At 50.4% G+C, this 15,547-nt stretch overlaps 1 protein-coding gene across 9 annotated transcripts in view; it reads left to right on the top strand.

Moving 5' to 3' along the window:
- The window catches only part of FMNL2 (formin like 2), a 174,038-nt gene that overhangs the window by 135,325 nt on the left and 23,166 nt on the right, over positions 1-15,547 (top strand). For all 9 annotated transcript variants that reach the window (XM_064514533.1, XM_064514537.1, XM_064514534.1 and 6 more), the window contains exons 10-12: positions 8,668-8,742; positions 12,656-12,766; positions 14,876-15,025. In XM_064514533.1, coding sequence (XP_064370603.1) covers positions 8,668-8,742; positions 12,656-12,766; positions 14,876-15,025 — 336 coding nt within the window. The remainder of the gene's footprint in view (positions 1-8,667; positions 8,743-12,655; positions 12,767-14,875; positions 15,026-15,547) is intronic.

The raw sequence follows: 15,547 nt of genomic DNA, 5'->3' as shown, positions 1-15,547 counted from the left end.
TCAGATTGCTTCAGTGGGGTGAAGGCGTCTTCAGCAGGTTGGAAACACCAACACTCTCCGTACCGACGGGACGGCTGTGATTTCAGCCAGCTGCATCATACTGGCTCTTCATCTGGGACGCACAAAACAGACTGGGCAGGAAAATCTGGCATTTCACATGCTTGGCATTTTGAATCAGTAGAAAAACGTATTTTAAATATCACAAAACATGCAAGGGGAAATTTCACTTCGCTGAACTCCACTGTTGATGTATGTGAAGTGACCTGCTTTTGTTGGGTGATGAGGAAAGTGCCGGTCCCTGGCCGCAGTGCAAGGCTCTTGTGTCCCGGGGGAGACGGGGGATCGCCTGAGGGCCTCCAAGGCTCGGCCCCAGGGAGAGCGCGTCCTGCGTCGAGGGTTTGGCTCGGCTTCCCGCACCGACTCGTGGGCCGGGTGACCCGGTGTCTGCCTGGGCGATCGCAGCGTGTCAGGCTCTGGCTCATACCCCTCAAAGCATCCATCAGGCAGAGAAGTGGCTTTTAAACTCGTGGTGCATTTTCCTTTTCTGATGAAGTGCCAAAAACCTGTGTGGCTTCACGTTCCTCTTGGACAGGCAGCTCGTGAAGGAGTTTTCCCTCTCCCAGCTGACGTGCAGCGCTCTGCGTAAGACCAATATATCTTTTAACTGCGGCAGCTATCCCTGGGAACCCGCTCGTGGAGCGTCCGGACGGGAGCCTGGTAATGCCGAACGCCGTGCAGGCGTCAGGTCTCCGGCGGGGCTGCCCTGCCGGCGGGGGTTACCAGCACCAGAGCCAAAGCCCCAGTCTCTCGGCCCTTTTCTCTTGAGTCGGAGAAGGTTTGACACTGCCAGAAAACATGCCGTTGGCCGCGGGCCCTGCCCGGCCGCGCTGGGGGCCCTGCCGCCGCCTCCTCCCCGGCCCCGACGCGGCACGGGAGAGGCTGCGCTGCCTTTAGCTGAAACACGGCCAGGTGCGAGGAAAACCATCGCAACCCAGCAGCTCTAACGTGACCGCGTGGTGAAAACAGTTAAAAGGGTTTTTTTTTCAGACATTTCCTCAGCTTTTTGAAGATCTGAACAGGGCAGGTTTTGAGTGTGTTTCAAAGCGCTCGGCTGACATGTTTATACGCAAAATCTGGAATCCTTATTCAGCTTTTAGTTAATCTCTGTTTAAAATCTAGGAGAATTTAATAACAACTAAACATGTCTGAGGAGGGACCTGAAGACTGGAGCAGCCTCAAAATTTGGTTTAATGTTGGTAATAGGAGAATTAACATAGATCCAAACTGAAGAGGCAACAAGATTGCCCGAGATCTGTCGCGAGCCAAAAAGCCAGCAGAAATACCCCTTGCTTTCTGCAGGAGACGCTTCTTCCCGGCATTGGCTCTAATCCCGCAGAGCAGTTGAGTTGCTTGTTATATAAGCATATACCAAAATCCTTGAATTCAGCCAGGTCAGTGTATGCTGGAGACGGGACGAGCGAGGCGCTGCCCTGCCTTCCCGTGTAGCGGTGCCCTGGTCGCCGTGCGTGTTTGCTGCTCCCATGGAAATATCCGACCAGTGGGAAGAATCGCAATCCCGTTGCGCAAATACGACCAGGCTGCATCTGAATCGCTGGGGAGCGAACTGGAAGAGCCGGCCGGTGGCAAGGAGCCCTCGGGGTTTGCCTTCCATCAGGGCTCGCTTCGGTGAAGGGAGGCTGTATTGTTCAGCCCTCGGTTTTCACAGTGCTTAATTCAGAGTCGCGTTTCGCTCTTTCAGTGATGAATGACAGCACTGAAAACAGCAGTTCTGAATTATTCTTGCAGGCCATTATAATAACTCAGTACTGGAGAAAACTGTTTGCAAGTGTTAGAAAATGTGCACAGATTTGCTGTCTTTTCTGCTAGAGCAGTAATTTGAGAGTGCCTTAACCCTGCTGGTGGAGAAGCAAAAGGTATTTTAACCTAGCAAGCGTTAAATAACTGTTTACTTAGCCAGTAACTTTTGAGAAAACTGATTTTTTGTTCTTTAGCAAACTGCAGAAATGCCAGCGTGATCAGTCAAAACAAAGCGGTCCTTTGGAGGGCGGCTCGCCCGCAGTGGGATCTGCCGCTCACAGTGGGCCGTTGTGAGGGGAGGCAAAAGCCGGCTTTGTGCCGGCGGGACAAAGGCGCGGGCAGGAGCGGAGGGCTACGAAGGTCCCGCGAGCGGGAGGCTGCGTATGCGTCGGGCCGTTCCTAACACCGTGTCCCTTATGGGCTGTGTTCGCCTATACGGGGCATAAATGCTGCGAAATTGCGCAACTGCTTCTTGCATGAAATAGTCACTGTTACAGAACTGAAAAGGTTATTGAGGGAGGAGGAAACAGCTTAAAATAACCTTTGGGCAACACGTGGTTAGATGATCATTTTAACATTTGCACTGACAGAAAATTTCCTGTATTGCAAAGCCTTTGCTAAGTTTTACATATTTTAAATTTAGTCCTCAAAATAATTATTTTTCCTGACTCGAGCTCACTGCTAACTGCCTTTGCCATATCAGTCGATACATACCTCAAGTGTAAATGCAGCCAAAATGATTTCAGGCATTTTCTGTGTGGACTTTGAGACCATCAGGCTTTAGTTTAGACCCTGGCACAAGATGCATTTTGTAGGTTGGCAAGCTTACGTCTATTAGTGCCTTTTCTTTGAACATATGTTGCTAGCTCAAAGCCCTCATCCTCTCTCTCCTCCTTTGCTCGAAGAGAGAAGCTCATGGAGGCGGCTGCAGTAGGCAGTTTCTGCGTCCGCGTAGGGCACGCTTTTCCGTCGTGCTAGCATCAGCGCTGCAGATGTGGGGGAGATAGTGGTCTCGCGGCTGTGTCTCGCAGAGTGCATTTTGTACTGTTGGCCAACAAACTGCAGCTCCAAAGCCTGAAATACAGCCAACCTTCTAGCGAAGGTCCATCTCCATATGTATCACATCACTGCGTTTTCTTGTGCAAGGTTGAGTTATGAGCTCAGTTCTGCAGCAGAATTAGGCGTTGCACCGTTTTGTTAGGTAATCGTCTGAGGTAGGTGGAAGATAAGCGTCCGTGAGCCTGGATTTTCACTTTGCATCAGACGCTGCATGTGAAAACGTCTTCAAATATCCCTTTTGTCTTGTCTTTGCCATCTGCTCATGTTGCCTTTCTGGAACTTCTTACTGTAATCATGTCCCAAGAGCAGGAGCAACACCAGGGTTGTCTTATTTGAACTTTGCTCTTGGGTGGTCCGGATGTGAACTACGTGACCTGAAAGCTTTGCTAGGTGGATGTGGACGTAACTGTCGCCAAGCTTTTCGTAACAGATCTTTTTGCTTCCTTATAGGCTTGTATTGTACCTTTGTGCTATATCCGTGAAGGGCTTGCCTTGTTAGCATCCAGAGTCTTTCTAAAGAAAAGATCCTTTGGGGTGGTTTTCCATAAAGCCACGTTGTTCTTCTGCAATGACATGGGCCTAAAGCAACCTAAAATTTTTTTTCACAACCTGAGCAGAGACAGAGGTTTTTATAGCTGTGGTAACCCGTTCAATCGTTCCTCATACACAGAACAATGCTAATAAAAGAAATACCAGTCTTTCTTAGTAGCAACCATACTTTCAATGTAAATGACAGATCTTGGAAAAGTATTCAAATAAAAATGGCAACATATGGTTTTATGTGGTGGGATTTGATTAGCATTTGACTTGGATTTTGGCCAGTCTTCAAGCTGAAGGCTTTGTCTATAGTTTCACTCTCTTTAATCTTCCAGGATAAATTATATCATTTTATGAAAGTCAGCTCACTGTCTCTTGAAACACACATGTTCCCAGCCCTGACTCATCTGATGATAGTGTGAAATATCTGCAAGCAGCCACCGAAGCCACAGGTCGTTGTTGCTTTTCTTATTGCTCTCGTCTGCTCTATTCCCGCCAGCCAGCATTGTTTGTTCCCTGCGAGTGGCAGTTGTCTGCTGGGGTTGTATCACTTAGGGTTGCTCCCTAATTGAATTAGTCAACCATAATTGAATTAGTCAACCATAAATAGCTCATAGTTGTTTATGTCAGCTTTTTCCATCCATGTGGAACCGTTTACATTAAATTTCCCAGAAATCAGTCCTCCTGACTGTTGTCGTTGAGTGATCATATGCACCACTGTGATGTTTGTTTCCACAATGCGTGATTCTGTTCAGCTTCATTTTTTCTGAAGTGGGAGCAAGAGAGACACGGTGGCCTGGAGATGAAAGTTCAGGTGAACCTATTTTTTCCTTTGTTATATTAACTTTGACTATTTTATGGAGAGGGGAGATTACAGACAGCATAAGAATTTGCAGTTGGTTGCACTGGAGCATCATCCCATTTACTGTAGGAGGAAAAATGGCTCAGAACATTAATGCATCGAAGCAGACTGTGGTGCAAGGCAAGGGGGAGGCTGTTTTGGTTTGAGCAGGAGCTGGATCAGGCCCAGCGTAAGCCTCTGAAATCAAATTATTTTGGCTGGCAGCTGCTGTCTTTGATTCTTACAGTACAAGCAAGTTCCTGAAATTCTGCCAGAGTCTGGTATTCTCTTTGGCTCTTCCTGATAGGAGTCAGCTTCTTTACAGCATTTCGTTTCTTTTCCTCCTGAATTGCGCGTTGTTCCTGAGTGGAAACGTACACATCCCAGAAGAGACATATGCCTGAAATGTGGCACGCTTCCAAAGCACAAAGACTGGTTTTGACAGGCCCTCTGCAAGCGGGTTCCCGGTAGGGCGTTCGAGATAAGTGCCTCGAGTAGACCAGATTGTTGCACAAGCCTTGAGCTTTAGCTTTTTCACAAAGAAGTTATTCCTGATTCTGCATGCAGAGAACAGGAGAGCTGGGCAGGATGCTGGCACGTGCTGGCACTCGTTTTGTGTGGAGATGCTCTGGACCCTGTCACAGTGTGCTCATTTGATCTCTTGCTTTTAAACGTACACTTGTGAAACCTGCATAGTTATGCCAAAATGCTCATGGTGTGTTTTTCCAAGTGCACTTTTGACCGTTTTGGACTTGACGGTGGACATTTATTTGGTGGCCTTGGAGAGCTTCTGTATCAGCAAAGCCAGTTCTTGTGCCACCCACTGCAAAGCATAATGCCCTGTGGGGCTGGACCGGGAACTCACTCCTTTGCCCTCAGTTTTAGTTGGAAACATTAAGGAGCTGCTTTAACTGTCAGCTCTGTGTGCGCAGTGTTTGTGCTTTGATCTCCCAGCAGGACCATTCCTGGTGCTGCAGGAAGGCTTTAGGAAGATTGCTCCTAAAGAAAACCATGAGATTAGACTGAAGATCTGGAACATGAAGCTGAGGGACCAGTGTCTCTGCAAACACCCCAGTCCTTTCCATGTCCCAGGGACTCCTCTGCTAAGCAAAGAGACCGAGCACGCGTCTTTCTCCCCCCTGCACAAACCATGGGCCAGACACCACCAGACAGACTCACGTCGTCCAAGACTGTCAGTCTCCACTGGGTCTCTCAGCTCTGTTTTATTGCATTTTAAACTTTCATGTTAGCTGTGTGCTACGGGCAGCCCATAGAGCAGTGTTTTGTGCTTCAAAAGCAGTTTCACGCTTTCATGGTGTAGGACATAGACAGAACTGAGTCTTTGGGGCTTGTGATTGGGATAATTTGCTTGGCCAGCAAGTGGTATCTGTTCTTCATGGGGGTACATCTGCTGTTCTGTCACGTGTGTTTGTTCTCTTTTGTGTGTGTTTAAGGTTTAGCTGGAAACATTCTGCACATTTGAATACCCTTTTAAGAGGTGTGTGGTGTGCGACTTCAGCACCTGGCCCCCCGAGGTGGTGCGTGCGGGGGTTGCTGAGCCTGCACAGAGCCCAGGAGCTGTGAGATGTGGGACTGAGGCCATGCATCTTCATGGTAACGTTATCAGATAGTTCATCATAACCAGTGTCAGCGACCTCTTACAGAGATCCAGTGGCAAAGTTCCCATTGACGTCAGGTGCTGACCACAAATATCTGAATAATAACTCAGTTATGGCAATTTTGAGTGGTAATGGTAGAAGATGTATCACATGCACCACAGAGATGTTTTATTCAGTCGTAACAAGAGGCAGCAGAAAGCACAGAGAGGCATTACCCGGCAGGCCACTACGAGCAGTGCTGTGCAGATCTAACGCTGTGCAGCTCAGTTTAGGTCCCATTAAACTCTATGGAAAAACTCCCACAGACCTACGTGAGGTCTGCTCAGGCCCTTAATCTTTGTGTAGGTACTGTAAGATAGTTACAGTTAAAAATAGAAAGCTAGTGAGAGAATAGGAGTAATCATACTTTATAAAGACTTTGCTTTTTGGGAGTATTTGAAAACCTGCGTTGAGGATTTGGTCTCGTGGTGGGAAACACTTGAAAAATATTTACCAAGAACTGAATCCTGTCCCAAAGAGTCTGCTTTCTAACTCAGAAGTACCCTCTGCTCCCACCAATCCTTAATTACCATTCATTAGCTAATTTCCCATGAATACTGTGCCATCAAGCTGGCTCTGGAGGGAAGCAGCAGCTCGTGTCTCAGTGGTGTCTGCTGTTGAGCAGCTGGCAGACCCAAACCAGGCTGAGGACACGTGCTGCAGATGCAGGATGTCGCAGTACGGTTCCTTCTGTTCCTGGTCCAACACTTAGGATGGGGCCTGATGTTCTTGAGATACCTCAGTGTTAGGTTGCACAACACGTTAGCCTGGGAAATGGGGAGAAACTTGTGCTGTCGCAGCTAGCCGAGGTGGAAAGGATATAATTAATAAACTGGACTGCTGAGCAACCGGTGGTAGCAGTCCTGCGAAGGAGTGCCGCCAGGAGCTTACTGATGAGCTCGGCTCGTAGGAGCTCAAAGAGGGCGTGAGAAACATGCAGTCAGCGGTAACCTTTTTCCCCCTGGTTATTGCCAGGTGTTGGTCCAGATCTGGCATAGAAGAAAGTGTGTGATCACCACCAGTTTGCCAGTGAGGGCTTACAGGACCTGTGAATGGTTTTCCACTTGAATCCGCCGGCACTGTCTGGGAGGTGCTGACCCGTTTGGCCGTGTAGGGCTTTCCTTCCCGCGCTCCCCTTTCGCAGGGCGTCAGGGCTCGGCCGGGAGACGGAGGCTCTCTGGTCCCTCTGCCATGTGAAGGGAGAGTTCCTGCAGCACCTGTTCCTGCAAAACTGAAGTGGTCCTTACACCTGCAGGTAAAATAATCTGGACATGCAGAGCTGTGAGGAGAGCGGTTGGAGTTACTACTCTAAAAGCTTTCCAAAAATATATCCCTGGTGATTCAGTTTTTATTGGGGTAGTAGTAGCATCTGGAAGTCCCAAGAAATTTGGGTGAAATTTGGTTAAGAAAAGAAGCAGCCTCTTGAGTTTACGATGTATTTGTTCCTCGGGAGAAGGCAGGTTTCAGTCCAGTCCTCTGGATGGCCCGACGTTGCTTTCCAGGCCCCTGGCACAGCGTCATGCGGAGCTGGACCGTCACCGTCGGCCCGTTCTGTCCCTCTACAGACAACCAGCGTCTGGGGCGGTGAAGCTGGGAGGAGCCCTTGATACCGTGCCCGCACAGACACATCCATCCCGTCACGTACGGCTTTGGTTGCAGAGGCTGCAGCGGAGCGGTCTCCGCTCCTCGTGAGTTTGACAGCAAGAGGCAGCACGCGGAGGCAGCTCGTGGCGCAGTGCATGCAGCAGCTCACCTCGGATCTGGGGAGGTGCTGGGGCATCCTCGCCTTGACGCTTGCCACACAGACCCCGTTGGACCTCGCCGTCGCGGGGACGGGGGCTTTCCCCAGGTGCCCGTGAGCTCGCCGGCGGCTCCCCGGCACGCGTCCGCCCTGGGAGAAGTGTCATCTCTCATGTCACCCGCTCCTCGCGACAGAGCCAATTCTCCACTGCCTGCGGCACCAGCCCGTCCTCCCTCCCCATCCACCGGCGCAGCTTCTCCTCCTGCCCCGGGCGCAGGCGGGTTTCTGCCGTCGCCCCGCGGCCGGTGCTGCTCCCTGCTCGGCGGCAGGGCTGCCCGCGTGCGGGCGCGCGCTCCGCTCGCTCCACGTTCGCTTCTGCTTTCCAGCTTGTTTCATGTTTTGGTGTGAATTGCTCTAGATCGTTTATATGCCGAGAAATTAGGACTGAAATGGAGAAAGTGCTGGGAAGTAGTAAGATTTAAACAACGTACTGCAACCTGCTTTATCCTAGGTCTGACTTCTGCCTCCAGTTGCTTGCTTTTCCTGCCAGCACCCCGGTATTACCACTCCGAAAGTCTTGCTGAATGATAGTTGCACTGGCTTATTTCACTCCTGATTTAGCCTCCGATAATTTCCTCCCCCCGCCCCGTAATTTGGTCTTTTTCCTAATTACATTATACTGCAGTGGAAAACTAATGTTGGACTGTAAAAGATGCTGCTCCTTCCCGTGGCGTAGCCTGGTGTGACCCTGTTGTTTCCATTTGCACTGTCAGTGGATATGAGGTTACATTTTCTAAGGGAAAAAAGGGTACAAAGAATTATCTTATAACTGCATCTGCCCCTTTAGACTTGCAGGACAGCTGTTGGTCTGTGTGTCTTCGGCTGGATTTGTCATGAGGACAAGGAGAGGAAACCGAGATGGAGAGGTTTGGAGCAGCTAAGGTGCTTTCTGGATGTTTTTAACGCTGCCTTGCAGCCTGTATTTTAACAAACACATGGTGATTCTTTTGTAGGTTTGTGGGGAGAAACAGCGCTTTGAGAAGCTAATGGAGCACTTCCGAAATGAAGACAACAATATTGACTTTATGGTGAGTGCTGTTTTTAGCAGCAGACTTTGGTTTGAGTGTTTATGGTGTCTGCTCCTGCTGCCCTGCACAGCAATGAGCTGTATTTACCTCCTGACCCTTGGTCTGAAGTTACCACAATGCAATTTTTTATATTCCAAACTACCTAATATACCTTCCCTTTTTAGCTTCAGTTCAATTCAGTTATTTTCAAGAGATGTCATATGCTGTAGTGAAGGTAATTGGAAAGTACCTTTCTGGCCGCGTGCACTATTGCTCTGTGGCAGAATAGCAGTATCTGCAATATCATGATGTATATTCTGTACATGTGCCAACATCCTCAAAATCATAGACAAGGAAGTGTGCGGAAGACTCATTGCAGCTGTTGTCTGTCGTTATCTGTAGATAAATATAACAGTTTTCAACACTTTTAGTTCCTCAATGTGCTTATGCATGATTATTCACCAAATCCACTTCCCCTGAAGCACAAGCAAAAATAGAAACAGAGGAAGAGCCTTACTAGCACCCACAAATGCCAACGCCAACTTGCACGTTGGAAACATGTGAAACACGGACAATCGTGAGTGAGGCTGAGCTAACTGGTAATGTATTCAGTGCGAGAGGTAGTTCTGCATCCGTTTCTTTAAAGGATATGGCAAGTCGGTGGTCGGGCCAGTTAGAAGCCTGAAAAGTTAAAGTCCTGTATTTACGTGCAAGACAAAGGGTGGTACAGGTATGGTCACTGCAGCCTCCCTCGCTCTGCCCATAGCCAGTGCCTCAAATATGGCCCGAGGCCGTGGTGCAGTGGGAAAAGAGCAGGTGGGTTCCCTGCCCGGGCACGCCGGCCTTGCTGTTAAGGCCTCTTTGTGTTAAAAACATCTTTTTGACAGGAATTAAGAGTTAAAGCACCAGGATATGATTTTCCTATGGGCTTTGGATGCTCCAGTGCCAGTGACTTCCAGTCATGACGGACCAGGGCCAGACTCGCACCCATGAAGCGGAGGCAGACTGAAATTCTGCTTAGGAACCATCCACCTCTCTAGAAGTCTGTGCTCTTACAGATGAATAGAGCCTGACTGCCAGGGAGGCGTTGTAAGCGAGGTAGGATGGCCTCTTTCTGGTGTTAAAAAAATACCTATGTTACAATATCCCCTGCAATTTTACTGCATCTAGCAAGCTGTTCTCAGTAACTCCACGGCAGGTCGCAGTCGTTACTGTTCCTCGTTACTGCAGGCCCAGTAAGGACCGTTTTGCTAGTCACAGTATAGATTAAATACTCTCAGATGTGAATATAGCTTAGACTGCAACTTAGCAGAAAGGCTTGCCAGTCCTTGACACCCAACCCTTAGCCGTTTTCCCCGTGCTCACAGGGAAGGATAATCGCATTTGGGGCGTGGGGAGAGCAGCACAGCGTGGTGCAATCTGGAAGCAAGGCGGTGGCAAGGGCGTGCAGCCAGCTACCTGGCCAAAAGCTGCAGCATTTGTCCACCCTGATTAAAGAAAAACATCATCTTTGTTTAAGATATGAAGTGGTCTTTTGTAAGGATGGAGCAGGGAATATGTGCGTGCACACATGCCCAGCGGGCTGTGGGACTGACACTCAGCATCAGTGTAGATGGCCTGTTTCATCTCCGTGAAACTTCCCCCATCGTTTCAGGCCGTAGGTTGAAGGCAGCGGTGAAATTGGCTTGAAAATAAACATTTTTCAGGACTTGCCCAAATACTAATAAAATCTTCATCTTTGGGTCGCTTCCACCTACTAAGGGCTTGAATGTATGACAAGTCCAAAGCTGAGAAAGAGTTCATGACAAACGGTCTGGCAGCTCTGCTCATTCTGTCACCATCTGGGCTTAACCAGATCCACATGCTCTTAAAAACGGTCTGTGGCAAAGGCGCGTCGGGGGGTGCGAGGGGAGGCTGGGCTGGGCGAGCCGGAAAGCAGCCCGGGGAGCTCTCGGCGGCTGCGCCTCCGAGGTACCTGCGCTGCGGGAGCGGGCAGGTTCGCACCGTTTGCCAAGGGTGCGTTAGGAAGGCAGAAATCATTCATTTCTGCAGGACGGGATAACGCCGGTCCCAGAGCCAAGGCCGCGGGATGTAACGTTAACGCTCGAGTAATTCAAGTAGCTGTAATGACTGAACGTAAATGCAGAGACGGTGCTGCCGGACCGAGCCTTCCCTCTGCCCGGGGTGGGAGCGGACAGGGCTCGTCTGACGTCCCACCCGAAAGGAGCTGCCCTTAATTGCGTGGGCGCTGAGCTAAAGGGAGGGAAGCACAAAGACGCAAGTACTTTACAGAAGGTTCCTCTTCCACTGACCTACTTCATTGTAAAAGCGACTTTCTTACATTAATTTTCTTTGACTTGATGTATTCCTTAGTCGTGTGTGTGTAAGGGTCTAAGAAGGGAAGTGAGAATTTGGCCCTAATGTTGCAGGAACCAAAGTAAGTTTAACAAAAGTGCTTTGGAAATCAGGGGATCTGGCGGGGGATTATTCTCCTGCACAGCAGTGCTCAGCTGTCCGGTACCGTCACTGGGAAAAACTAGGGTTTGTGGCGGAGACTGGAAAGGAAATTGCAGGGTGTGAGGACTCGGAAACTGAGGTCAGCTTTCCAACTGTGCAAACGGGGCTGCTGCAAGGACTGGGTTCACCCTGCGACGTGGGGGTGAGACATCACTCCTCCTTCAGCCCCGAGATGAATCTTCAGACCCAGAAGGCACAGGCCGGGGCACCTGCCCCAAACCCCCAGTCCCAGGCGGCCCTGCAGTGGCTGCCCTCCGCGGGGGTCTGTCCCGTGGGCCCAGGAGGGTCCCAGGGAACCGGCACTCTCCTGCAACAAGCTGGCGAGCCGGGGGGGCTGCAGTCCTCTCTCCCTGCGAAATGGCCCAAAGGTTTGGAGCTTGTCTTGCCTGTTAAATCATGTTGCTTCAGTTTTATCTTCTCTTGGATTCATTTTAGAAATCTAGAAAGCATCTCAGTAAATGTTGAGAGTTTGATGTGATTTCTGCTGCAGTGCCTGCAGCAGGACTTACTTGTGCCGCTGAAAACCCTGCAAGCGTTGCACTGGCACAAGGTATTGTAGCTTGAAGAGACCATGCAAACCCCCCTCTAAAAGCAGCTAAGAGAGTGACAAATGCAGTCACGTATCCGTCCCTTCGGACTAACGGAGAGCCGGGACTATCCGTGCAGAGCAGGATTTGGCCCTGCCTTGCACTAAAGCAAAGGCCCCCGCGGGTGCCCGGGCCGGTGGCTGGCGGCTGCCGTGGCCCCCGCCGCGGCCGGGCAGCTCCGTGACCCTCTTTCTGGGGAGCCCTTCTCTTTGCTTCCCCATGTCTGGATTCGGTTGTGTGCTCATTCGTATGACCTGGTCCCCTGTTCAGTTACCAAACCACAGATTTGGAAATGGGTTTCCTGCGAATAACAAAGCGTCCTTTGTGAAAGCCCCGTTTCCTACGCTGAGGGTTCCAGTTGCAAAATTAATCTCACTTTTAAAGGCTGTTTCAGAAAACAGCATTGTTTTCTCGAAAGCCTGTGTGCTTGTGTGATGTCTAGCAGAGCCGACTGGCATGGAAACGTGTTCTTTCTGCGCGGCGGCACGCAGTGAAGCAAAGGTGGACTCGCAGACATGACTAAGCTCTTGGAACCACGCTCCCCTTCGCGCCACAAACGCGGAGCGCGAGCCTGAACCCAACGCAGAGTTGAAAGAAAGGCTGCAGAACAGCAAATCACAGTTTCCACTCAGAGTAAACAGAACAAAATGTAATCATTAATAACGTGTGCTGACCTAAGGTCTGACCCAGCGGGGCCTGCCGGAGGGTGCCAGCTCCGGCCCCGTGTCCCAGGCTCTCCCAGGTCTGCACCCAGGCCTCCCTCCCGCTTGCTGGTGGGCCGTCAGCCCCTTCTTGTCGGCTCCTCCGCCGATAAATGCTCTTCCCCGCAGGTGGCCTGCATGCAGTTCATCAACATCGTTGTCCACTCGGTGGAAGACATGAACTTCAGAGTCCATCTGCAGTACGAATTTACAAAATTAGGCCTGGACGAGTATCTGGACGTGAGTATGACCTGATTTTCTGTCCCGTAGCAGCGTGGATTTTGAGGTCCCAGATGGATTAGCGTGTTTGCAGCGTGGGAGCAGTTTGCATGTGTGTACGTGGGGCTCAGCTGTGGAAGTGGGGGGCAGAGGGCTGCACACTGCAGCTCTGTGCTGCAAACAGCCACGACACCCGAGGTGTTTCACTGTGCCCTGCACAAACGTCATTGCTGAGGGTAACCTTACACATCAGAGCTCGCCGTAGTGCCCCCCTCTCCCTCCCCTGGCCGGTATTGCTGCTTTGGGCTGGCTGCTTGCAGAAAGTCAGTGCAGAAGTCCTGCTCCGGCGTATTCATCTCGTTAGTGCCCTGATGCCAGGGACTCCGCTGCAGAGAGCTGCAAAAAACCCTGACTCATGGTCTTCTTTTGTTCTGCGCTTTAATCAAGATATTGCAGCTGCTTAACTGCAGTGTCAAGAGGAACAAAGCCGTTAATTATACACACGTTAATCTTGCACCGGCTTGTGCTGCGCGGAGCCTGGCCCTGGAGCCCTGCGCTCGGTGCGTCTCCGCCGGCAGGACTGGGTGCTGCCGCCAAAGGGAATAACGCTCAGAGCGAGCCTTTTACTACCCCCAAAATCCAGTGAAATCCCCCAGAAGAGCTGTTGAGAGGCAGAGCAGGGTTGTCTTGTATTCTGTGCGAGGAACGTAGTGGCCTTGGTTGCTGACTTGAGATTGTGGCTTGGATTCCCCCCTGCAGCAAGGGAAAAAAGTTAACCTTAACTCACTGGAATTATATACTGGGAGCTAAATTTGTAACTTTGTCTTGCGACAACGGAGAATGAACCAAAGTCTTCTCTGGGAGCAGTGAACTTGCCCGCTGCTGTGCAGCCGTCCGCACCGAGGAGCGCGGGCCGGAGGCCTGAGCTGGAGCGCGTGCTCCGAGCGTCGGGCGGGATCGGGCCGGGGTCGGCGAGCGTTCCCAGCGCCGGGGCTGTGCACATCACCGCTCCTTCAGGAAGGAAATGCTGCAGGGCCCTGCCAGTCTCCCACTTGGAAAAAGTTCTGCTTTGAATTTTGCTTAGGGTATTTTCTCCTTACAGCTAGGCATTTTCCGGCCTCCTGTGGGAAACGCTCTCTTTAAAAAGAAAGCCTTTTTATTTTCCCCCTTTGTATTTTTCTCTCTCTCGATTTTCTTGCCATCGGGAGCGTATGCATGAAAACAGCACTTGTGCTGAGTAGGGATTGATTTGTCTCTACTGACTTCTCCTCCTGCTCATTGGTGGCCAAGAGAGCTATTTTTTGCTGTCTGCAAGAAATCCTTGCACGCAGCAATATGAGAGCTGGGGTCTTTGGGTGATGCAAGTACTGGAGCTCCTCTGAGAAAGCCCGAGCTCCCAGCCAGTCCAAAGGGTGCTCGGAGGTTTTCTTTTGAGATCAAGCGAAGGCATTTTGAACATGGGAGGCATGGAAGGTGCAGGAGAGCCTGCACGGGTATGCGGAGGTGGCCGGGCTGTCGGTGCCTGCGGCCCGGGGGAAGAGCCAGCAGCTCCTGGCTGTTTCTGCACTTGCAAGTAGAAGTAGCGCTCGGTCGGTCAAAGCCCTCGAACCTAGACCGTGGTTTGGAGTTTGCACTGCAGACTAGGTTTGGCCAGGTCTGGGGTTGCAACATGCATGCGTGCCGGAGCTGCTGCCCGGGGAGCCATGGCTTGGTCCCAGCTGGCAGCCCGGCTCCCCGGCCCCGCGCGGCCACTGGGTGAGGGTTAGGATTAGGCTAAGGGTGAGGATGAGGGTTAGGAGACCCCTCGCCTATTCTGGGCTCAGACTCGCTCTTGCACTCAGGCTTTGCCAGTGGATTGCAGGAGTCGTATTCAAACAGCAAGCAAGACCCTGTAGTAATGGAGGATAAGACACTGCTTGATTGTATTTCAAAGCTCTGCATGTTTAGTCCTCTTTATAAATGACTATTTATCATTTATGACCCTCACTAATGTTAAATACTAAGTGTTTTTTGGGATGATGGAAACGGCCTGAGCTTGCACCATTCTTCCACTCGTGTTTGCCGTGTGCGATTTGGTCATTGCTGCCTGCTGCCTGTGTTGAGTGACCTCTTCTCTTCTTGGATTTGCAGAAACTTAAGCACACGGAGAGTGACAAACTGCAGGTGCAGATTCAGGCCTACCTGGATAACGTTTTCGACGTGGGAGCTTTGCTTGAGGATGCTGAAACCAAGAACGCGGCCTTGGAAAGAGTTGAAGAACTGGAAGAAAATATTTCTCATGTTAGTATAAAACCAAAATCACCTTTGTGTTTGAAGTCGTGCAGAGGCTGCAGTTTCAGCTCGCACATTAATGCTTTGGGATTGCCAGTTTCTTTCGGGATATGAATGTACAGGCTTAGGCTTAGCCAGGGGTAGGGAGCTCCTGCAGTGAGCAGTATTTGCTTAAAGGAAGCCTTTGGGCTACGGTGCTGCTGTTCTTTATGGGGAAATAATCAGGTACTTGGCATATGAAGAAATTCTGGAAATCTCAGACAGGTAAGTTTGCTGAGTGCTTTCTTTGTGCACCCTTCAGCTGGGAAATTACACTGCGTGTTTTTATTTTTGAAAAATTCCACTTCTAGTTTTCTTTTAATCATAGACATGCCTTTAAATTAACAGCAGTGGGCATGGCTGGACACTTCTCCTTTTTATGAATTAACTTAGCATCGTTCATGTTGAGAGCGGAACAATGTCAAGTATTGATTTCATTGCAGTCCCTTCATTGGGACTGTGTGATCTTATTAACATACAGAAACCTAGTAA

This window comes from Dromaius novaehollandiae, chromosome 7 (assembly GCF_036370855.1).
Source record: "Dromaius novaehollandiae isolate bDroNov1 chromosome 7, bDroNov1.hap1, whole genome shotgun sequence".
Taxonomy (NCBI): Eukaryota; Metazoa; Chordata; class Aves; order Casuariiformes; family Dromaiidae; genus Dromaius; species Dromaius novaehollandiae.
This window is presented reverse-complemented; position numbering and strand designations above follow the sequence as displayed.